Below are 25151 nucleotides of genomic sequence, written 5' to 3'. Positions count from 1 at the left end.
TGGAGCATGGACGCATAACTATGACTTTCCACTGTGCTTATTTTCAGGTGCTAATTTTTACTTTTTGTTTCACACTCTAGGAGAGTCCAACTGTTATCCCCGTTGTCTCCATCGTCTGCTTCTCTCCACCCTCCGCCGTACTCAGTGTTCCTCTTTCTCACTCATGTGCTACTCCCCATGCACCCTTGTTGCCTTATCACCTGAGTGCTTTCTCCCCACCAGCTCTACGTTGCCTTTTTGCCCTTTCGATTCTGCCACCTATACCCCACATGTTGCTTCCACCCACCTGCAGACCAGTATTGCTTACGCTACCCAGCCATACCTCACAGTGTTGCTTCCCCCCACCCTGCACCCGTGTTGCTTCTATGCTGCCACCCTCACAACGTGTTGCTTCCCACTACCCACTTTAGGGACCGGGACTTATTTTCCCATCATCAGATTTTGACCTAGGACAAAAGAGAAAGGCAGAAAAAGGGTAACATAGGAGAGAGGTGGAAATATTTGACAAAGGGAAGAAGTAGGGCTGAATAAGAACCTGGAAGAGTGAGATAAAGGACCAGCGAGTGTAGGGTGGGGGATGAAAGAGGCGTGGGGTGCAATTAAGGCTTGACAACCTTGGTACTCGGGACCCCTGGCCTTGGGTGATGCCGACTGCAGGCTTCTGAGCAAAACTTTAGACCTCCAGTAGTTATTTTTCTACAAATTAAGCACTGCTCATTCGTTACCTCCATCAAGAGTGTTATGGCATGTGCCTTTAGATAGTACAAAACCAAAATGATCTATTGCTATTAGGAAACTGCAAGAATTGGTCTGCACTTTTCTCCACAATTGAAAATGCTGGTACGACAAACAGAAAAGGATTAGATTTGATGACAGAATCCGTATTACTTTGCAGTTTTCTTTGCCTCTTGAAAAGACATGGCTTGCTTCATTTAGTGTAGTCGGGCGACGCGCATTGACCACTTAGAAGATTAAAGCACCCTCCACATCCATCCGCTGCTGGCAGGGGCAAGGCAGCATGCCTCTAGGTCCTGCGCTGTCACAGACCCTCCTTTTGGGTTCCCATGGATTGAAGAGGACATAATGTACTCCACAGTTCATTTCTAGCCCTATGTGTGATTGGACCCCTGATTATTGCTGTGATCTACTGGATCATGCAGTAGTGATGTCATTACGCTAAGGAGCTTTCTAGTCATCAATTTCTGTTAATAAAAAATGATTATTGACAAATCCTTCCAACACTCAAATGCAACCTGCTGCCTAATGAAAGTCTGCAAATTGGGGTGAACTTAATGAGACATTCAACTTTTGGCGCACTCTATTTTCGGTATTCTTAAGGACTTCAAATGATCAAGCCTCTCAAAGAGTCGCGCTGGCACACCATGGCTCTCTCAGTAGCTCCATTCTACATTGTATTACCTTTCTATATAGACCGAGGCTGGAGTGTCTCAGGGCATGGCTTCGGATGGCTGAGTGTGAAGTGAGAAATGCCCAATGGGGGGGGGGGGTTTCAATTGACTTCTCCCTCCAACTCCCCCACCACTATTCTTATGTAAAATTATCCTTAGATATCCCTCAATTTACTGTTTTCGTTCCACCCTTTCACTGATGGCTCGTGCTTTAAATGGAAATATAGAAGTGCAGCTGAGAAGTGGGGGTACACTCCAATTAAATGTATTGCAGCAGTGCTGAGAAGTGCAAGTACTCTCCCTTTTAAAATAATGAAGTGCAGATACTCAGTACCAGACAGCACCTGTCCATTTAAAGTACTGTGGATGGCCCATGTTAATGTAGACATGAAGGTATACCCGAGAGCACTGGGCAGCAGGTGAGTCAGAAAGAAAAGCCAGGACTTAAATACCACCCCCTCCCATCTCTCCACCCTGCTGACAGACGCTCTTGTTCGGTTTGCTTGCGCTGCAGGACTTTTCTAATTTTGTGGACGACAATTCTGATGCACAACATTGCCTCATTATAATAGTGTAGACTACATGTATGTTGTTTGGACGTTTCAAAAGTTTTCTAGAGCTATTAAAGCTAATTTAAAGTTGATACAATCCAAAATATCACTCAGAATAGATTTATTCATCAATGCTGCATGTTTAATGCCTGTAGCACCCTTATAACAAAATGTCAGCACTACAGGACCAATGAAACATGGCGTGGGTAGGGAGGCACCAGATCACACACTGCTAAGAAGAGAAGTAATTTTTCAAATTATATATTTTTTTAAATTTACCGGATAAGTTGTGCAGCCTCTAAATGCTACATTTTGCAAAATGTCAAGCTTTTTACTGAGAAAGGAGCGCTGGCACAATGCAAAATGAAGAGAAACTGGTGGCAGGCCAGCTTGAAGTATTCCCATCTCGGGCATAATTAGAATAAGCACCGAGAGGCCTCCAGCCAGCACATCAGATTCACATATTTCCCATCTTCTCTTTATTGGATAAAACTATAATGTGTTTGGACTCGCATGGACCCAAAACCTCTGTAATGTGAGTGCAAAATCAATTCCGCGCACGAGGAATTTTGATTCGGACACCAACTAATAACAAGGCAATTAAAAGCTCAGCCAAATTTGGACAATACGCACTTAGTGGTCAGCCAGCTCAAAGCCATGGTAGTCCAAACCGGGAAAGCACTGGTGTGTGGAAAATGCATCTGCCTGATAGCTTGTGTTTCAATTCTGCAGAATGCCACAGTGCCTCCCAGGGCCGGACTGGGAACAGCAATCAGCCCAGGCAGATTGCTGTTCGACCGGCTCTGGGAGAGGGAGAGGGTGGGTGGTACCAAGAAGCACCGCTCCCGCTTTTCTTACAGGGGCTGATATTGCAGCACAGCAGTAAAACCGGCCCCCAGTGACAAAACCTGCCGCAACGGGCACAATACCGGGTCCCTTCCCTTCGGGCCACCAGGGAAATGCCCAGTGCCCGCTATGGCCCGTCCAGCCCTGGTGCCTCCTGCTCAGATCTGTTGGACGCAGTAAAGAAGGGCACAGCTGATGATCTGGGTGCCAGATCAGTCAACTTAGAAATGACTGTATCCAGAATCCCTGGTTAGGAGCCACTTTCTCTTTGCAGGGGTCCTACCTACTCCTTGCTTCAGGGGAATCGGACAGCAACTTCGGCCTCTCTACACAGGGGTCTTCAACCTCTTCTCCACTTCTCCACTGAGAGCTACTTTTGATCACTGAAAGTCATACAGAGCTACTAACAAGTATACAAACTTTTAAATTAGTTACTTCAATCATCGCTTCTTATAAGAGTGACATTAACCATGACATCCATCCCATTACCACCTACCTTACCAATTATAGGATATGACTCCGGGAACTAAGGTAACCAAGAATCATGCCTTTTCACTGGATCAAAGGTCAGTGTGCATGCCTGTAGAGTGTAGGCACTCAAGTGTGCCAGATTAAAACATTGAAAATAACTGATCGAGGGGAAAGATTGCTGAAGCTTCTATTTGCAGATAAAACATTGTTTTTCCATATTAAAAAAAAGCAGTTCTGGGCGTGGCTACGGCGCCGGGGGCGTGGCTACGGCGCCGGGGGCGTGGCTACGGCGCCGTGCAAGATGGCTGCCTAGGGTCTCCGCTCTCCCGCACCGGGACCTTCCTTGGACGAAACCGGCATGATTCTCTCTTGGAACAGCCCGTCGGTTGGCCGCCTCACTTCAAAGAACACTCCCGGCGGATCCGGCTTGCAACGTTTGTTTATTCTGTAGATTCTCTCAGAACGGCCGCCATTTTAACTATGTGCGTTTCGTGACAGTGAGCTGCTGCCTCGGCTGAAGTGATTTCCGCGCGCTCCCAAATACGTCATGCTGCCTCTATGGAGGAAATTTTCTCAAGCTGCCACCCTCTATAGCCCTAAAGACTTGTAACTGTCACTAACACCAGGAATACTTTTTTCTTTTCTTACACATTACGTTTTTGCAGGCTCCTCTATATGAAAAAAGACCTCTGTTCTTATTCCAGTTGCAATGGTTATTTTTTCTTGGCACTGAGACCTATAATTGTGTAGACTTTGTCACGGTCACGCTCCACAGGTGCTACATTGTTGCTTGGAGGAGGGGGTATTGTGAGGAGTGCTCTCTTTCTTCCTCGCCTTGCGTCCATGTTCCCCTGTGTTGACTGCTACGCCATCTACGGGACGCCCTGAGGGCCGAGGATTATTACTTTTTTATGGGAAAACTCTGCAATCCAAAGTTTGTTTTCATCCCCTATCAGCGTCCTCCTGTGGCAACGAATCCATCCTCCTCCGCCACGGATTCTTCTTCTAACGCAGACCCAATGGCGGGAGTTTCTTCCAATCGCCCTTCGTCGGCGCAAACACCGGCTGGTAAGGCCTCTTCGCCTGCTACTTCCTCTAAGCGACTGAAGCAAGATCCTCCCTCTCCAGATAAGACGACACCCCCTGTCTCTCTGGAACTTCTTCTGGACGAGATACGCGCGCTACGGCCGTATGTTGAGGAAACTAATCACAAGATGCAACTTCTTGAGGAGAAATGGTCCGTTATGGAGAGCAGAGTATCGTTGATGGAGCAGCAAGTTACAGATATTCCAGTCAATTCACAACGAATTTCCACTTTGGAGAAGTCGGTCCTCGCTCTTCAGCAACACACAGAGGATTTGGAAAATCGCAACAGGAGGAATAACCTTCGTGTTTATGGTTTGCCGGAATCTCTGGAAGGAGACAACCTCGTCTCGTTTTTCACCTCCTTTCTCCCGAAACTTCTGGATATGCCATCTACCACTGCTCTCAGTATCCAAAGAGCACACAGACTGGGTCCTCGTACATCCTCCTCAACCAGGCCACGTGGAGTCATCATCCTCTTTTTGAAATTTACAGATCTTCCCTCAGTTCTTTCGGCTGCTAGATCCAAGCGTCAGATCTCCTGGATGGTTCAAAAAGTATTCCTCTCACAGGACGTCTCCAATGCTACTGCGACCAGAAGAAGGAGTTCTTGAATCTTCGGGCTCCTCTTCGCTCTTTGGGCGCTAGATATGGTTTATACCATCCTTGTCTTTTCAAAGTCACGTTCCAGAATCAAACATGGACTTTTCAGAACCCTGCAGAACTTAAAAACTTTATTCATATTCACGCTCCCAATGGCATGGACACTTCCACCTCTTCTAATGGTTGATCATATAATCTGCTTTCCTTACAGGTCTCGTGTTCCTGAATTTACATTTCCTGCCTCTGGTTTCATTGCGATCTTATTGCTCTGATGCTATATTAGCTGTTTTAGTGTAATGTCCTTCTCAAGTTTTCCCCCTTTTCCTGGTTTTACCTTTCAGACATCAGTGTTCTTAGGACTCACTATCTTGTATATTTCATGATTGCTAATTATCTTTCTTCTTTTAATTTTTTTCAGTGTTAACTGTTTTTCTTTGTTTTATTCTAACAGGTTCGTTGGATCTTTTTCAATTTGTTTGCCTCCTCTTCAGTATTTTCCCTGTCCAGGTGTGGTTCGGACTCCCGCATATGGGGGGCTCGTCTTGTTGAGTGTCACCATTGCCCCATCGCACTCTGTTTTTCTGTCCCCCTCAGGTATGTTGTCTTCAGTCATCCTTTTTGGATATGTACTGTCTCTTCTTGCTCTCCCCTCTCCCTTCTTCTCCCTGGTTATTCCTTTTGTCCCTTTTAATTATAGGTTGTACCTCTCCTTCCCCCTTTGTTCCTCCTCATTCTTTCTCTCCCTATACATGCGTTCTGCATTTTCTCTTTTTTGTGCTCCTATGTTTCCCTCTTTAAATTTCCTCTTTTCTTTTCTCTCTTATTTATTGGCACTCTTCTCTCTCTTCTTGTCCGTCTGGTTTTTTTTTCTATCACATTTTAACTGTTTTTATTTTCAAAGTTATTTCTTGGAATGTAAAAGGTTTTATTAATCCTATTAAGCGACAGAGAATACTTTCCCACCTGGCCTCTTATAATCCTGATTTAGTTCTTTTACAAAAAACTCATCTTACTGAAGCGGAATCGCTTAAGTTGAAAAGAGGCTGGGTGGATACGGTCTTATTCTCCCCATCTCCCAATAAAAAAAATGGTGTTGCTATTCTCTGCCACAAGAAGCTAAAATGTAAGGTTGTATTCCAGGATAATGACACTGAAGGTCGATGGGTACTAGCTAAGTTTTTAATTAATTCTGTACCTTTAACTGTTTTTAATGTTTATGGTCCTACTCAACCTGATTGTAATTTTTGGCCTTTAATTACAACGAAATGTTTCCAACACAAAGATACCATGTTTATTTTAGGTGGCGATTGTAACCAGATTGTTGATCCATTTCTTGATCGCAAGTCATCTGATCGCTCTACTCCTCACAAATCCCATAAACAATTCCTTGACACTATTTCACAATCACATCTCATTGATTCATGGAGACTCTCACATCCTGATACTTTAGACTACTCCTTTTTCTCTCCCCCTCATGCTTCTCTCTCTCGTCTTGATTATATTTTTCTCTCACAACCCCTTTCCCAACATCTTTTATCCTCTTTTATCGAACCCATAGTTATTTCTGATCATGCTCCTATTGTAACAGACTTTGATCTCTGCCCTTCACACCCTAAATCTTCTCGCTGGCGGTTCAATAACTCTCTTCTTACGGACCCTCTTTTCTCTTCTTCTTTTCTTTCCTTTGCCAACGAATTCTTTTCCCTCAATTCTGATCCTTCTCTATCCCCTTATCTTGTCTGGGATTCTTTTAAAGCGACGGCATGGGGGTTTGTAATTGATTTTGTTTCTAACAAAAAGAAACTCTTTCTTAACAAACGGAAAGTTTTGCTGGCTCATATTAAGTCTTTAGAACATAGATTTTACACCTCTTCTACTAATCCTGTCTTACCAGACCTCATTCATGCTAAACTTGATTTTAACAAATCTACTACAGATAATGCCTCCTCAATTCTTCTTCGGAGTAGTGCCCGTTACTATGGTGGTCGCAACAAAATCGGGTAAACTCTTAGCTAATTATCTCAAATCGCGTAAGGAACGTACCTCTATTGATTCTATCTATTCTTCAGATAATCTACTCGTACACAAAGAGCAAGATATACTTACCCAATTCGAGCTTTTTTATCAATCCCTTTACACACCCAAATCTGCTTCCTCCGCCCCTCTTATTCAATCCTATTTTGAGAAGCTTCCTATTGCTTCGACCGCTCATCTCAATTTTCTTGACCTTGAACACGAACTTTCTCTTACTGAACTCGATAGCGCCTTAAAGACTCTTACTAAAGGTAAGTCACCGGGACCTGATGGTTTTTCCATCGAATTCTATATGCATTTTTCTGATCTTTTACTCCCTAAACTTTTAACACTCTTTCAATCAATCATTCTTTCTTTCTGGTAAAGCGGCAGGAACTTTTCATGAGGCCACAATCTGCCTTATTCCTAAGGAGGGTCGTGATCCTCAATTTTGTAAAAATTACAGACCGATTTCTTTAGTAAATGTGGACTACAAATTATTTGCTAAACTGCTCGCTCTTCGATTGGATCCTCTTATGCCTCATCTCATTGGTAAAGAACAATGTGGCTTTGTTAAAGGTAGACTTACCTCGGACAATTCTCGTCTTTTCCTCCACGTCTTAAATAAGGTCTCATCTCTTTCCATCCCTCTAGCTGCTATTTCTGTTGATGCTGAGAAGGCATTTGACAGTGTGGATTGGTCCTTTCTGTTTGCCACTTTACGCTGGCACGGTTTTGGTCCTAAATTTATCTCCCTCATTTCCCTACTTTATTCTGCTCCCAAAGCTTCAGTTTCAGTTAACGGTCATTTATCCTCTTATTTTCCTCTCCAGCGCGGTGTCCGTCAAGGCTGTCCTTTATCCCCGCTTCTCTTTGTTCTAGCCCTTGAACCCTTTTTGACTTCTATTAGGAATACGTGGTGGGGTCGACTGGACTCGATTAAGATGATGATATCCCCTATCTTGATATACATCTTTTCCATGCTCCCTGTACACATTCCCGATATACACTTTAAACACTTTGATTCCTACCTTTCAAGATTCCTATGGAAAAACAAAAAAAGTCTAGGATTGCTTTAGCTTCTCTTCGTAAACCAAAATTGAATGGTGGAGTCAACTTCCCAGACTTTCGTCTCTATCACAAATCCTTTTCTCTACGTCAAGCCTCCAGATGGCTTGCATCAGAACCTTCTCCTTTTACTCCTCTTTGGCTCTCTATAGAACGTACGCTAATTTCACCCTTTTCTCTCAGTGAAGTTATACATTTTTCTGCCAAGAATCCATATACTTCTCTTCCCTTATTCAGATATACCTCTTCCCTTCTGAAACCCTTGGTCCAATCTGCCCCAATCACTCGCGAATCCTTTTTGGAGACCCCTATTTGGCATAATTCGCTTATTCTCCTAAACAACAGACCTATTTGTTGGACTTCTTGGAGATCAAAGTGTCTCATGTGGGTTAAGCAACTCTTCGATGGACTTCTTACTTGCTCATTTCCTCGATTTCAATTCCTATTTCACTGTCCTCAATCCTTTTTACGCATGTTCACCGTTCTCATGGCTCTTATTCTCGACGTTTATTATTCCCTTCCTTCCTCATCTTCTCCTGTTTCTCAATCTTCTCTTCTTCAAATTTTATTTACCTTCCCTAAAGCTTCTCTTATTTATAAATTCTTCTCATCTCCCAATCCAAACCGTGCCAAATCTAAACTGGAACTCACGTGGGAATTAGACCTGGGATGTGATTGGTCTGTTGCTCTTTGGGATAAAATTTGATCCAGATCTCTAAAAATTTTGCGCTCTGCTTCTTTGACCCAATCTTTGTTTTTTCTATATCACAGGCTATACCTCTCCCCAGTTTCTCTTTCTCGCTTTTCTGTCTCTAAAACTTCTAACTGTTGCACATGTGGCTTCCCCGATGCTGACCTTCTACATCTCTTCTTTCTATGCCCTCCTGTTGCTGTATTGTGGGATGAAGTTTGGTCCCACATTTCTCGTCTATTTGCAATATCTATTCCCTATTCTATACCTCTTCTCTTTATAGGCAGCCTTTCTGATTGCTTAGATCTCCCCCCACACTGCTCTGGTCTATTAGACCTTATGCTTGCCCTGGCATTCCAACACATTTCTTTTAATTGGAAAACTCTCAACAAACTCTCTATACAATGTTGGTGGAATTCTCTATGCCACCTTCATAGACTTGATGTGGCTTTTGCCTCCTCCTGCACCCCCACTCTTAACAGAGATCTCTTCTGGTTACCCCATACAACATACCTTGATCGCATGGCCTTGAAAAACAATTCACATTTTTCTTCTGAAACTTTTAAACCTCCTTGAATGATATTTGCTCTGTCCTCCTTTTCTTAATTTTTCATGCCTCTCCTATTACTCCTACATTTACTGATTAATATGTTTTTGATTTTCTTATTTGCCTATTCATTATGCCCTCCTTTCTTAATATTTCTTTTGTAGTGCCTTCACTCTCTCTTTTCCTTTTACTTCTCCCCTTTTGTTTCCCGTTCTTTTCTTTTCTTTCCTTCCTAATTATAAAATTTTACAAAATGCTTTTGTCTTTTTGCTATGCGGTATTAACCTACTGTCATCTTAGATACGTATTGGATAATATTGTTTGTAATAGTTGGTATCTCTTTGTTTTAACATTTTTTTTTCTCAATAAAGCATTTCAAACAAAAAAAAAAAAAGCAATTCTACACTTAAACCAGATTCTCCCTTTTTTCTGACCAACAGTAGTTCCCAGAATGGACTCTTCTATTGCAAGGAGCATTGTTCGGTGTTATTCGGTGTTGTAATAAGCCATCTTTGTGTAATAAAACTGCCTTTAGCTTGTTTTTTATCCAGGACTATGCAGCATTGTACTGTGTCTTTTTCATGCAGCTTCTTAGAAGCCATCTGGTGAGTAAGGTAGGGCCTTGCTACCAATAACACGAGTTACTTGGAATGACTTGGGGGAAATGAGCTGCAGTTGGTGGGGTCACAGCAACCAAGACAAAGCTCAGGCTCTATTTGCGTGAGGCTGATCCCAGTGGCAGCTCCTCCGTTAAGGAGGAGGAGCTTCGCCCCACTGTTTTTTTCCAGCAGTTTAAGAAAAAATAATAAAAACTGGGTTATTATAATTTCCTCTTTTCCTTTTTCAAAAACGGCAGCTAAGCTTTGCGAGGCGAGGTGGGTGGGTGGGTGGTGCTGACAGAGCAGCCGAGGAGAGGTTTGCCCCCACTCCTAAGTGCACATGACTTTTTGGCGGCCCTCTAGGGTCTCCCAAAACAGCCATGTACACTTTCCCTCTCCTCCATCCAGGTTGCATTACAGCCTGGGTGGAGAACATGCCCAGGCCCCAATGCCCCGTCTGAGCGCCGAGCCACAGCGCTAAGACCAATCATTGTGATTGGCTCAGGGGAGCCTGGGTACTTCCAGGCTGCTTCCTGTTCCTGCCGGCAGGAGGAGGAGAGACGCGACCAGGAGGAGCGGCAAGGATGATGCGGCAAACAGGTACATTTAATTAAAAAATTATTTCTCAGCAGTCCACCCCCGCTCCCCCCTACACCCAGATTGATGCCGGCCGCCGCTGGCTGCCCCTGGCAAACTATGATCTGCTTGGGTGCAGAATTAATCCAAGAGGGCGCTCTGGGCATTCCAGATTTCTTATGGCATACTGTTACAGGTCTTTGAAACTGCACTCTGGAAGGTAGATTAGATACAGTGTTGGATACAAAACGCTTAACAGCAATAGTGTAGCAGACTATTGAGGGCCAAGTGTATCCTGTCTTTCAGTTTCTCTGCTCATGCCGCACAGATGACTTTCAAAAAAATGCCTGGGGCATAATGTACTATTGCTTAGCCTTTCCTCAGACTTTATTTATTGCAATGCCCCATTTAGAAATGCTTTCACTGTAGCAACTTACTCATGACGAGTTACTTACCTTTAGTAAAAACTCTTTGTAGTGTATACTCTAACTGCAGAGTCTTCACTTTTAGAATATCCCCAGGTGCCATGCGTTTCAGCTTTGGCTTACTTCCACCGCAGAAGTGATGGAGCAGAGCCGTAACTAAGTGTCACCCTTGTGGGACATCCATGCATTTCAAATATTCCCAATACACATCTGTTTGATATCAGAATGCAATGGCAACAACTTTCTCATACAATGCATAGGTGCATTAGGAGGTCATGGCGTCCCTGATAGGGATCCAACTTGTGAGAACTTGGTCACCTGGCAACAGGCCACTTTGATCAGCATCTGTTTACCTACAGTTCAAATCAAGTGCTCCCTTTCTTGGTATTTTTCATACATGTAGCTATGCACAATCTTTGAGCTTGAAGCCAGAGTGCTGCACCTGATCGCCTACGAGTCTTTTCATTCGGTACGCATGCCTACTGCCCGACATATGTATTAGGTAGCAAGGGGAAGTAGGTGTTCTGAACAAAGTGTCGGAAAACTGTTCAGAGAGAGTAGTGACTGGAATGAGAGTCCCATAACAAAGAAATTTAAAAAGAGATCAAACGATCCCATGGCATGCATACTCATTCTAGATACATTTGAAAGAAAGAGGGTTTTGCTTCCATGCTCCTGGCTGCACAAGTTAGGATTTTAGATTTCGCTCAGTGTCCTCGATCAGCCGAGCCAACAGTGGGAAACTCTCACATTCATCCATTTCAAGGGTTAACAACTTTGCCATTAGAAGCCATAATTATAATGATTACAACTGGAAATTACATTTTGATGGAAAGAAGCTTAAGCTGCTGTGCAGGGGAAACAATTCTCCTTGGTTTAATTAAAGGAATTCCCATTAAGCATTAGCTAGAAAATAAGGCTGGCCAGCGAGCGCGCTTGTGTCAACGCTATAAGCAGAAGCGCTACATTGGTGTGACAAATGTAGGATGTGCAGAATGATGCCTACCTGTGAGAGAAGTTTGTTGTCATCCTCCAGGAGTTTGACTTTCGTTTCAAGTTGCCGAATATAGCTTGAGGAAGAATCTAAAAAGGGGGAAATGAACAACCATAAGTAACATTCTATCTAAAATATTAAAATGTACACAAATACTGCCTATTCTTCGTCCTCGACGAAAATACCAGAAGCAGGCCACATGAAGTAGTCAAAAATGTAACAGGCCACAAGTCTAACTATGCCCAGTGTGTAACACGTATGACGATAGAAAACACTTGTCAATAATGTCTGACTGCTCCACAGTCATCCTGAACAATCGAAAGGAAGTCTTGCGCACAAGGAGGACCATTTGTCAGACACTAACTAGGTTTGAACTGGGTACGGTTCTTCTTTAACAAGGATCATCTCTTTCGAAAAAGATTACATGGGCTTTTTTGTAGTTATCCTTTTTTGTGCACAAAAAAAGTGCACAGTTTAGCTCTTCTAAGACTTTTTCCACAATTGAAGTCTTTCACATACATACATATGCACATACACAGATCTAACTGAAATATTGCAGCTCTTGAAAAGCCCCTCAACCGCTTCAGGGACACATCAAACAAGCTTTGGCTGAGCTAACCAGTCTGGGCTATTCTTTTTTGCTGATGCTTTTCATCACTTCCAAAAATAAAAAGATTATTTTGCTGCTGTTGAATAGCACTGTCAAAATAGGTCTAAGTGCAAAGATGTATATGTACGCATGCGTCACCATGCATGCACTTATTACTCTATGGCAGCCTCAACTTCGTGTACATATGATAACTCTCACCTTAGCCATACCACCAATATGGCTACGCCATTTGCCGCTTATTTATCGTCTACACAGCACAATAGATATCGGCAATCAATCTGTCTTGTGAATATGTAACCATACTGAGACTCTCCCCTGTATGTGTGTCCTGTCATACTTGTTGTATGTCCAGTAATGCTCTAAGAGGGAATCCCCCTCTCACATGTAAAGCACCTTAGCGAGTGCTACACATTTCTCAAAATCACACAATCACTTAAATCTAAGTAATTTGCACCTACACACTTTGGTCCTGAGGAAAGCCAGTTTTAATCATAAAGGCCTGGCTGAAACATGTAGACCACACCTGGATGTAGGAAACCCTAATTAAACATTCCTATAACATCCAACAGCCTTTTTTAATGCTAGCAGTGACCCAGTTATTAAAATATAATTTACCCTCGGGTACTGGGATCCCTGCATAGCTTTTAAATCGTCACCTTCAAGTCACTACACTGCACACTCAGATACATACCTGCTCCGCTGTATCCAGGCGTCGAAGCAAACCTGGGACACACTCGGTGTCACTGGGTGGGCCCGGTGATGAAGCATGCCACCAACTAGGTTGGTGGGTGAGGGCTTCATGAACAAACAAAATGGTTTGTACCCTGCCTTACAGTCTTGAGTCTATGTAAATTCACAAATAGGCTAGTCTTTTTTGATCTCACACACAGCCTCAATGTAATGCCATACATGAGTTCATACGTCATGTTGCAGCAGCCTTTTTTTTTTATTATTAATTGGCCATTCCAAGATGGCCTGATTGTGTATTAAGGTAAAGGAATAGTCTAGGTAGTAAACTGCAGGCGCCAGCCCCTTCTAAAAAGTGAAAAAAAGTAAAGGAGGAGAGCAATTCAAAAGCCGGGGGGGGGGGGGGGAAGAGGATAAAAAAATTAAAAAGCTTGGTGCGACATGGGGGGTGGGGGAAGCAATGAATGAGCTTAGAGTAGAAGAGCAAAACAGAGTGTGCAGGGGTCAGTGATGTTAAGAATGGAGTATCACGCACAGGAGATGGGGGAAAGAGTACGAAAATAGCACCAGCTTGCTCAATGTAAGCAGTGGACAGACATAAGTCATCCAGTAAAAAGTATGGTGAAGAAGCTGTGCTTCAGGGATGGTGCAAACAGGAAGAGGAAGCAAAGCCATCAAATAAGAAGTGAGAGACCGAGAAGAAAGTCAACCAGTAATGAGCTCTGGGCTGGTCCAAAGATCACAGAGTATTTTTTTTCCATTGTCCTTATATCACCATATCTTCTGCAAACTCAGGGTATTGGGCGATTGCTATCCGGCCCTCAGCCTGCTGCATTTGCATTGTCCCCCCACTCCCCGCCGCACCAATCGAGCCAAAAGGGCCATCACCCAAAGCGGCACCTCGGCGGAATCATAGGACCGCCCGTTCTGTCGATTCCAAAGCCAACATACCACTCCACCTTGAAATGCACACTAGAAGTATTGGTATTGTACACAGCAGGTCAAGACAACAGATTATGTAAGCAAGATCTAAAAACAATATTTCAAATATGGCAAAAATACGAATTCTACAATTTTAGGCCACACTGGAAACAAACAGAACAGGCATTCTTCACAAACAAAGAATTGTAGGCTGCCTTCAAACTGCAGCAGACATGAAATCACTACAGCCCTGAGATCCTCCAAAGGGTAATGATAATCCACCTCCCAGAACATAAATTAAATAATGTGACAGGGATCAAGAGGAAAGACGAGAGAAAAAAACAGAAAAGAGAAAAAAAATCCTCAGAAAATTCAACCAGGCTGAAGATTCTTTCCGGATGACGGAAACATGTTTTTCCTTTTGACATGTCCTAACGTTCTGTCTCGGCTAGTACAGGAAGCACACATCACAACCACGAGGAGATTAAAAAGGATACCTCACACCATTCGGTTCTTCGGTCAGGTGCCAGCAAAGAACTGAAAAACACCGATTTAAACTCCGCAAGATTCCTGATCTCCCAGAGCGACGGCACACAAGAAGAAGAAAGACGCGATAAATGCAAAATGAGGTTTCCTCCTTTGTTTTCTCCCACTCAGTCTAAATCACATTCCAGAAATGCTTCCCTGTGACCTGCCTCTCTCAATAGGTATTTCTGGGCAACATCATGAAGTCAAATAAAAAATGATTACATCAAGTAAAACGCAGCAGTCAACCAACTTTGGAATGTTGAGCGCCATCACCCTTAATTCTGATTTATTTTCAGAAATTAAACAAACTTCTGGGCCTCCATTCACCAAACCCATCATGATGCAATCTCACAGGAATGTACAACTTTCATAAAGGCTGCAGGCTGAAAAGACAGCAATAAAAAGACAATAGTAAAACCAATAGGTCTGCCTTGAGTCCTGATTAAAATATTTAAAAAGAATCAATCAGTATTGGAAAAACAGAATAAAAAAAAAGGTAACATTTTATATTCAATGCGCATGTGAGATAATTTAAAGTGCAAAGTTTTAGTGTAATTTTGGGAAAGCATTGAAATGCGCCCTCGATAATAAGTGAAGTGATGCAGCGAACAGTTAACATCTGTCCAAATCTGTTCAACTTAATCTTGTATAAACCTCAATCTAGGGCAGTGCTTAATTTGTAAAATAAATAAGTGCCAAGGCCCTCGTCAGTAGGCCATTGCAGCTTGCACCACACATTGCTTCTGCCAGAGCTGCCAATGGCAGTAATAATACAATTACTAATAATCACACTCTTACAAGAGTGACAATTCAGAGTATTGTAGACCCCCAAAGCTATAAGAATGGCTTGGGCGGCACTCAATAGTAATTTTTAACAGTTCCACTATTTGGCAGAGGGGTACAAGCCCCGGTGTTGATAATTTAGCACTGGAAATCACCGGCTCAAATTAAGCACTGCTCTGGGGGACACTGGACCCTTCTACAAGACCCCTCAATAACGGGAAATGAAGTGGGCGCAAAGGGAGGGAACGGTGTGTTTCGAGCTCCATGGTCTGCCTGATTGCAGTTTAAAGCACTGATGCCCCCCGGGCCCCGTCCACTTAAGATGAAGGCAAATCAATCATTTTGGTTTGTTCCCACTTGCTTTCTTCATTTAGTTTCCGACTTATTCTGTTGATTGGTGTCAAGGGCTGAACCAAGTAAAGCGTTCCCTCATAGGAGTCTGAGGACAGATTCGGTTCCAGCTAGCTTTAGGACCATTGCATTTGGTAGTGAGGACTGGGTGCCTCACACAGCCAACATCAGTGTGGAGTCTGATCAACCTCCCCTGCAGAAGCATTTCTTTCGGTGGTCTCCGCCACTCGGATGCCTAGGGACCAAAAGTACTAATGGTCCCCAAGCCGCCAGAAGCCTGCAAACCCTGCTATAGCAAAATAAAAGCTAAACCCCTGTTACTTTCTTCCTCAAGTAGCACACTTCAGTGTAAATGTACTCTTTAGAGGACACATTCACAACTTGAGGAAATCTAGCTAGCCTCACCAACAAACCCTATCTGGTGACAAAATGATTGACAGGGATGCCGCCCTGACCATTTACCAGTTAATGAGATTAATTCTAACAATCTGCCCATCACCTTTTTTGTATTTCTCAGTGCGAGTGGTATATCCAGACTTGGGCGTGGTTCTCACTGTGCCACTGGAACCACCAGACTGCACCCTACTGAAGAGACAGCATTAGGCCACAGTCGGTCTCTGGTTACTTGTATTCCAGTTCAAAGGGGACCTGGCCTGGCAGTTCAGGGTGGACTGTTCTTATTGGAGCAGGAACAACCCAGATTTGCCTGTGACAAAGATAAATTCAAGCTTTTCATCCATTATGTTTTTGCCTCAATCTTCCCGGGAGGCATGTTTCATTCTTTTCTCTCCGCCACTCAGATGCCTATTCCTCGGAGACCGGTATGGCAGAGAGTACTATTTGCCCATGAGCACAAATAAACGTACAAATTCTGATGCATAATTATAAAATGTAAACCTGTGGTACTCCCTTTATCCATGAACTCATTTTTGGTCTTGCCTACCAGACAGCGCAAGTTGGTGAAAAGACCTATTTTTAGTTTACAGTGGGCTTAGATCCTGCCCACTGCTAACCATTGGTAGGCTTTTATTGTCACTCATTTGCTTGCATTTTATTCGTCACATTGTGAGGGATTTACTTCCTCTTTTTGTGTTGTCCGTCCCTTGGAGCATGGATGCATTACTTTTGTCTTTTCACTGCTCACTCTTAAAGCACTACTTTATTTTTGTTTAAGCACTCCACACAAGTGCTTGCTTTCCAGCTTTCTCCCTCATGTACTACTCTTCCTACCCTCCACCGAGCTCTGTGTTGCTTTCTCCCGCTCTAGTGTTTTCACCTCCTGCTTCTCCATGTTGTGCTGACACTCATTCTTGCTTCTGCCCTCCATGTTGCTTCGCTCCCCCATATTGCTTCTTTCCCCACCGCCACCCAGTATTACTTCCTCACACCTGCACTAAAAAGAAAAAAATATTTAAAAATATAGATATTTACCGTTCAAACTTGGATCGGCAAATAAAAAGGACAATATGCGCCCGCATTATTTTAAATGTGCGAGCAGGCGCGTTGCGCACACCTACAAAATGAGTTGGTTGGACATGCCATATCGTCCTTTTTTCTGCTTCTTCTTTAGCCATGCTGCAAAGCATGAAGGATGCTATACAGCATTGCTAAAAAACATCGTCAAAGCCAATAGGTCCCAGAGCCAAGAACGGTTGCTTTGCCAGTGATTGTTTGTAAATGTATTCAGTGGAGTGAAAACCATCTGGGGTATATCCAAAAAGGTTGAGTTCCCATCACCCACAAAGGTGGCTATTCATCATCTGGGAACTCTGAGCTAAACCATAACAACCAACCACTTGGGTAATTATGGCGGTTGTATGGTAGTCCCAGTCGTGAGTGACCAAAGGTAGGGTGATGGTTTGCAGTGCCGAGAATATAAAAGGAAAAAGTGCTATTAAAAATGGCTATCAAAACACAAACAATTTTATTCTGGTGCTGTCTTGATGCCACTTTAAAAACAGTGCGTGGACAGTGTAACAAATAACTGTCAGGGTGGCGGTCTACATGTTTCGGCTATCGGACTATGGAGTCCAAGCTCTCATCAGGACCTTAGCGCTACTGCAAAAAACGTGAAAAAAGGAAACTTAAGTAAGCTAATAGTTGGGATGAATTCCCAATACGACCTTTTTATGCTAGTCCGTTTCCCTGGGATTTTTTTGGGGGGAAAACAGGAACCTAGTTACAATAGAAGAGAAAAATCAATCATTTCTGAAAAGTATCAATATCCAACACAGATATGGCTAGATACAATGTACTAGCAGTCATTGGCACAATACAAGTAAAAGTTATTGTTTATACAAAATGGTAGGCATATCAGGAAGTTGCTTATGTACTCACCCGTCAATTTTCGGGTATGTACCTCGCCTCGCCTGGCATCCGCTCAGGACTGGAGGCACCGCTCTATGAGGAAGAGAGCATCAATGTGTACAGTAATTAGCCCCAAGGTTGTTTATTCAATTGTGTTTTGGTGGGGGGAGGGAGAAAAAACTTCCACACTGTGTCGTTTGTGGATGCAATTATGAAAAAATGGCAGAATCAAACAGTCTAGTCAGGTGTAATCAACCGCTAATTGCACACATGTCTGTGTATGCCAGCATATTTAAAAATTGCGCTGTGATGCTGGCACACGATTATAAGCGGGTCAGTAATGCAACACGAGTCTCTTAAATTCGTATTCAGACCCTCGTTAGAACGGCCATAGTGCTCGGTAACTGAGGCAGTGAACACTCTGGCTAAGATATAAAGACGTGTCATATCACACTTAAAGACTCACGTCTCACCTATGGCTTATGCATATGATACTCATATGATGTCTAAAGACAGAAAACAAAAGTCAAATAACAGCGGTCAGATCGCAACGCGCTTGAAGGCTCACCTCTCCGTCGGTACCCCACGCTAGCAGCTGAGCTGGAAGGGGAGGTGGCGGACCGGCCGAGGGAGTGTCCTAATAAAGACCTATCAGCGTACGTCTTCGTCACTTTCAACGGAGCGCTTAGAGGGACAAAAACCGTATCTGGTTTCTCGTCAGAGGGGGACTTGGGTAATGTAGTTGTATAACAAAGTTCCTCTACACAGCTTATATCGGCGACATCTTGGAGTGTCTGCCGAAGAGGTACGAACAAAGTGTTTTATATGACAAACAGATGCCTAGAAGATGCGCAAGTCGTATGCTATGTGCGATGTCACATATTTGTAGGAATAAGGAATTCCAGTAATCCGAAAGGCCACTTAGCTGAAATTATAAAATGTGTGCTGTAATGGTGGCGCAATCAGGATATAAACATTGTGATGTTGCATAAAAACCGATGGTATAGTTTACTAAAGCCATAGGTGGTGTCAGTCAAGGATGCTAAAAAAAGGAGAAGGGGGGGAGAGAGTTGGTAAATCCTCATCAGTTGTCACGTAGTTGTCAGAGTTAGGTAAAACCTAAACATAGTAGGAGGATAGAGATGTCATGTGTAATACTCAGAGATGCCAAAGGAGGGGATGTAGACTATTTACTCACAATGGACACTCCAGATAAAATGAGTGATGTCCTGTATACAAGAATGGTAGAGATCAAAAAACTTTTAAAGCTACATCATATGTTGATGTCTCACAGAATTGCAGATTACAGGGATGACCACGGGATATCGTCATTAAGACCTAATAGATCACTTTTAAGTTTAAACACCCATTTTTGTTCTTTAAGGAACAAAAATCTGCTGATATCTGTAACATGGGTGGGGATGAAAGGTTGTTCTAAGATCACCCATCTCAAATCCTCCGGTTTATGACCCAAAGACAGAAAATGGTTGGTGAGTTTGGTCGCTTGTTTACTCCGTCTGATGGTGCTTTTATGTTCATTAATGCGAGTTTTGATCTTTCTTGTGGTCATACCCACATATCGCAGTGAACAGGGGCAGGTTATAAGATAGATCACCCTTTCTGTGTTGCAATTTGTGTGTTTGTTTAGGATCCATGGTGAGTTGGTACCAATATCGATGGTTTTAGTTGACTGAGTTTGAGGACAAACCGAGCACTGGCCACATGGGAAATGCCCCTGTACCGGTGGCAAGTTCCACAGGGTATTGGTAATTGTGGTAGGTTTTGCCCGTGGTCTTGTGTGAACTAGGTTGTCTCTAAGGTTGGTACCTCTTTTGAAAGAGAAGAGGGGAGGAGGTAAAGCCTCATTCCCTACGTTTAAGATCCGCCAATGTCTCCTGATCGTTTTTTGTACATGGTTAGACCACGTGCTGAATGTATTGACACAGGTCATTCTCAACAAAGGTGGTTTTGGTACTGGAGGTTCTAGAAGTGCCCCACGGTGGTTATTGGTGGCTCTTTTCCAAGCGCGTCTGACCAAGTTCTTTGGGTATTGTCTATCTTGTAGCTGACTAGATAGCTCTTCTGCATGACGTAGCTTTAAAAGTTTTTTGATCTCTACCATTCTTGTATACAGGACATCACTCATTTTATCTGGAGTGTCCATTGTGAGTAAATAGTCTACATCCCCTCCTTTGGCATCTCTGAGTATTACACATGACATCTCTATCCTCCTACTATGTTTAGGTTTTACCTAACTCTGACAACTACGTGACAACTGATGAGGATTTACCAACTCCCTCCCCCCCTTCTCCTTTTTTTAGCATCCTTGACTGACACCACCTATGGCTTTAGTAAACTATACCATCGGTTTTTATGCAACATCACAATGTTTATATCCTGATTGCGCCACCATTACAGCACACATTTTATAATTTCAGCTAAGTGGCCTTTCGGATTATTGGAATTCCTTATTCCTACAAATATGTGACATCGCACATAGCATACGACTTGCGCATCTTCTAGGCATCTGTTTGTCATATAAAACACTTTGTTCGTACCTCTTCGGCAGACACTCCAAGATGTCGCCGATATAAGCTGTGTAGAGGAACTTTGTTATACAACTACATTACCCAAGTCCCCCTCTGACGAGAAACCAGATACGGTTTTTGTCCCTCTAAGCGCTCCGTTGAAAGTGACGAAGACGTACGCTGATAGGTCTTTATTAGGACACTCCCTCGGCCGGTCCGCCACCTCCCCTTCCAGCTCAGCTGCTAGCGTGGGGTACCGACGGAGAGGTGAGCCTTCAAGCGCGTTGCGATCTGACCGCTGTTATTTGACTTTTGTTTTCTGTCTTTAGACATCATATGAGTATCATATGCATAAGCCATAGGTGAGACGTGAGTCTTTAAGTGTGATATGACACGTCTTTATATCCTAGCCAGAGTGTTCACTGCCTCAGTTACCGAGCACTATGGCCGTTCTAACGAGGGTCTGAATACGAATTTAAGAGACTCGTGTTACATTACTGACCCGCTTATAATCGTGTGCCAGCATCACAGCGCAATTTTTAAATATGCTGGCATACACAGACATGTGTGCAATTAGCGGTTGATTACACCTGACTAGACTGTTTGATTCTGCCATTTTTTCATAATTGCATCCACAAACGACACAGTGTGGAAGTTTTTTCTCCCTCCCCCCACCAAAACACAATTGAATAAACAACCTTGGGGCTAATTACTGTACACATTGATGCTCTCTTCCTCATAGAGCGGTGCCTCCAGTCCTGAGCGGATGCCAGGCGAGGCGAGGTACATACCCGAAAATTGACGGGTGAGTACATAAGCAACTTCCTGATATGCCTACCATTTTGTATAAACAATAACTTTTACTTGTATTGTGCCAATGACTGCTAGTACATTGTATCTAGCCATATCTGTGTTGGATATTGATACTTTTCAGAAATGATTGATTTTTCTCTTCTATTGTAACTAGGTTCCTGTTTTCCCCCCCAAAAAATCCCAGGGAAACGGACTAGCATAAAAAGGTCGTATTGGGAATTCATCCCAACTATTAGCTTACTTAAGTTTCCTTTTTTCACGTTTTTTGCAGTAGCGCTAAGGTCCTGATGAGAGCTTGGACTCCATAGTCCGATAGCCGAAACATGTAGACCGCCACCCTGACAGTTATTTGTTACACTGTCCACGCACTGTTTTTAAAGTGGCATCAAGACAGCACCAGAATAAAATTGTTTGTGTTTTGATAGCCATTTTTAATAGCACTTTTTCCTTTTATATTCTCGGCACTGCAAACCATCACCCTACCTTTGGTCACTCACGACTGGGACTACCATACAACCGCCATAATTACCCAAGTGGTTGGTTGTTATGGTTTAGCTCAGAGTTCCCAGATGATGAATAGCCACCTTTGTGGGTGATGGGAACTCAACCTTTTTGGATATACCCCAGATGGTTTTCACTCTACTGAATATATCAGGTATCCACACAGAACTTTTAGACCCACAGTATTTTTGGTATGATGTTTGTTGATTGGGGATTCATACTGTAGTTGGTCTCTAAACATATCCCTTGGACCCTCCTTACCCACACTCTCCCTCTTTGTGTAGGGTTTTTCTTGTATTATGTTTGTAAATGTACCCAGCAGAGGACACAGTTATTACAACCTCACGAAACTCAGCCCGCAACTCCCCATGAAGACAACCTTTAATGCTTATAATAGCTCAACCAAGCGGGGATAAATTGCAGCGCTTTAGTTAATTTACACAATCTGCCAGTGGGGAAACATGAAAAGTGCCCTGCTGAGCTTCCCTTGAAAACAACCTGCAATCTGCATTATTAATTTTGAGCAGAGCCTTAATGGGAGAAGAGCGCAAGGAGATTACACGATCACCTTGAGAAGCAGGAGAGCAAACAATTGGACAATTGGTTTTTATCAGTGTTTTAAATGGAAATAGAAAAGTGTAGGTACTCATTACCCCAGAGTACCAGCTTGCTACTGAGAAGTGCCGCTGCTCTTCCATTAAAAACATTGCAACCCTGCCGAGAAGTGCCGATACTCTCCCTTTCAAATTAAAGAAGTGCAGACATTCAGTATCTGACAGTACTTGCCCATTTAAAGCACAGGTGTTTACGAAGGAAATCGTCATAAATAATGCACAATTAAATACCACATACAGGAAAACTCCTGTACAACAGCAGAAGCGGTTTATTAAGCACTATACAGAGAAATGTTATTATGAAGCAGAACTTCACAATTCTGAACTGTGAACATCTACCAGTATACATTATATTAGACCATACATGCAAAGTGGATATACTGTGTGAATACTGAAGTGCATCTCATTAGTAACTGCTCTTAAATTTTAAGTACATTAAAACAAAAGTATGCCTCAAATCACACAACTTGGTCACTTGGGGAAGCCAGAAAGCTTGTAACCAACCACGTGCTAGCCACAAAAACACACTCACTTAGGATTTGTAAGAAGTGGGCTATTAATAAACCACACAGGAAACGGATAGCTCCTGATTTTGGACGTGACCGGAGGATGCCAAAGCAGTAGGAAGGGAGTGGTCCTTAGGTCTATCCATAAGGAAAGGAGGGGCTGTTGGGAATGTGATGCTGAGAGGTAGATGGTGGGCTTCTGTTCGAGTACGTGCTAGCCGCCACCCACAATTAATTAATTAGGTGCATGTACCATGACCCAGAATTCTAGGTTCAATTAGAAAACCCCTATACTTTGCCTTTGGGACAGGCCTGCTCACTCCAACAGATGTTTAGCTTTCGGTTAGCCTCGGTGACCCTGCAGCACAGGTTCAACACATACCTGTGCAGGGATTTTACAGGGCTGTGCTACCACGGCGGGGTTCCAGCTTTTCAAATCCATCTCAGTCTGGTACTTTCCAGATCGTCTGACGAGGCGTCCCTGGTGGTGTCACTGCTCGCCGCTTCCATTTTGTGAAAAGACATCTTCAAGTGTACGGAGTATCTACTCCCTGACAGCCTGTCAGAGGACTCCAAGTGCTGAGACAGCTCAATGCACCCTCATTAGTAAAACACCCAACGGACCCAAAGAAAACATTGTGCAACTGCAGAATAAGCGGAAAGACATGTTGAGAAAAATGACACGTTGCACTGACATTCCATTACGCTTAGTCTCGCACTGAGCCCACCAACAAACTGGAAACAATTTTTTTTTCTCTGTCTTGCATAGCTTTTCAGATTATTTTGTTCAGGTGCCAGGGTACAAAAATCCTTAAAAAATTAATATGTAGTTGATGCAGGTGTACGTGCACTGGTCAACTCAAGTGTCCAAGTCATGCTGCCATCTACACCAGTCCCACTCTCCCTTCCTGATACCTGTTTCTTGGTGTCTTTAATTCTGGATCATTCTGGATCTTCTGTGCCCACTTAACCTGAAGATAAAGCATCTTGGAACTCCTCTGGTCTGGGGCGCATGCTGAAGGGCACACACACCTTGTCTGCCACAGCGTTTCTTTACTCCGCTCTTATGGTAGAGTTTTCGATGCTGAATTAGCTACTGCAGTGGATCGATTCCTATGCCCCTTAGAAAGCCTATTCATAGATGGGCAAACGTCTTGACAGAGAACACTTGGGATAAACAGTGTGGAGAGGAGATAATTCTATGCTCATTTGTGATTACTTTTAAATCAGATCCCATCTGCATATCGCCCACAGATGGGGGATTTGATTCAACCCCATAGCAGAAACCTTATGAATCACAAGACACCCTTATAGACCATCATACCCTTGGACATCACTGGCATCAAGAATTGACATAACAAGGCCAGCAATGCCTTCCGGATGCTGAACAATGTGTGGAGGTCACCTCAGTACAGAACCAACACCAAGTTGATGCTTTACCAGAGCTGTGTTCTGACCACCCTCTCGCTTGCATCAGAATGCTGGCAGGTGACGAAAAGCGTCATCACCAAACGGTTATCCTTCCACCCCAATAGCCTGAGAAGCATCTAGTGCATTTTCTGGCCGCGAACCATTTTCAACCAGGAACTGCTCACCAGATGCAAGCAAGGCAGCATGGACACCATTTTGAGAAAGAGATGGACCGGACACACAATCAGAAGATAACAAGACTTCATAACAAGAATAGCTCTCCACTTGACCCCAGAAGTCTAACACAAGAGAGGCAGGCCAAAGAATATGTGGAAGCAAACTGTGGAAACAGAAATAAGACTATGAACCACCCCTGGGGCACAGTACAAAAACGTTCCCAAGAGAGGCAGGAGTAAAGGTCCTTTGTAATGCCCTACATGCCAGTCTGTGCAGTAAGTAAGTCCATACCCCTGGAGGGGGTAACATTGGAGTAGACTGGATTCTCACACATTGGTTTGACAACCAGTGAAGTTTGCGGTTTCTGGAATTATGAAATGGCAGATCCTGGAACATGCTCACTCATATGATTTGAGCATGGTGCTCTGCTAGAATGGCCTCGAAAACCAATGTGTAAAGAGGTGCCTCTCATCTCTGTGGTCAGGGGCAACAACATTGCCCTGGCCAACCACTGTACATTCTGCAAACAGAAAATCAGA

General features: G+C 43.4%; 1 protein-coding gene across 2 annotated transcripts in view; it reads right to left on the bottom strand.

Moving 5' to 3' along the window:
* The window catches only part of CCDC85C (coiled-coil domain containing 85C), a 288288-nt gene that overhangs the window by 120886 nt on the left and 142251 nt on the right, over positions 1-25151 (bottom strand). For both annotated transcript variants that reach the window (XM_085626416.1, XM_085626417.1), the window contains exon 2: positions 11889-11965. In XM_085626416.1, coding sequence (XP_085482542.1) covers positions 11889-11965 — 77 coding nt within the window. The remainder of the gene's footprint in view (positions 1-11888; positions 11966-25151) is intronic.

Source organism: Triturus cristatus, chromosome 9, assembly GCF_964204655.1.
Source record: "Triturus cristatus chromosome 9, aTriCri1.1, whole genome shotgun sequence".
Taxonomy (NCBI): Eukaryota; Metazoa; Chordata; class Amphibia; order Caudata; family Salamandridae; genus Triturus; species Triturus cristatus.
This window is presented reverse-complemented; position numbering and strand designations above follow the sequence as displayed.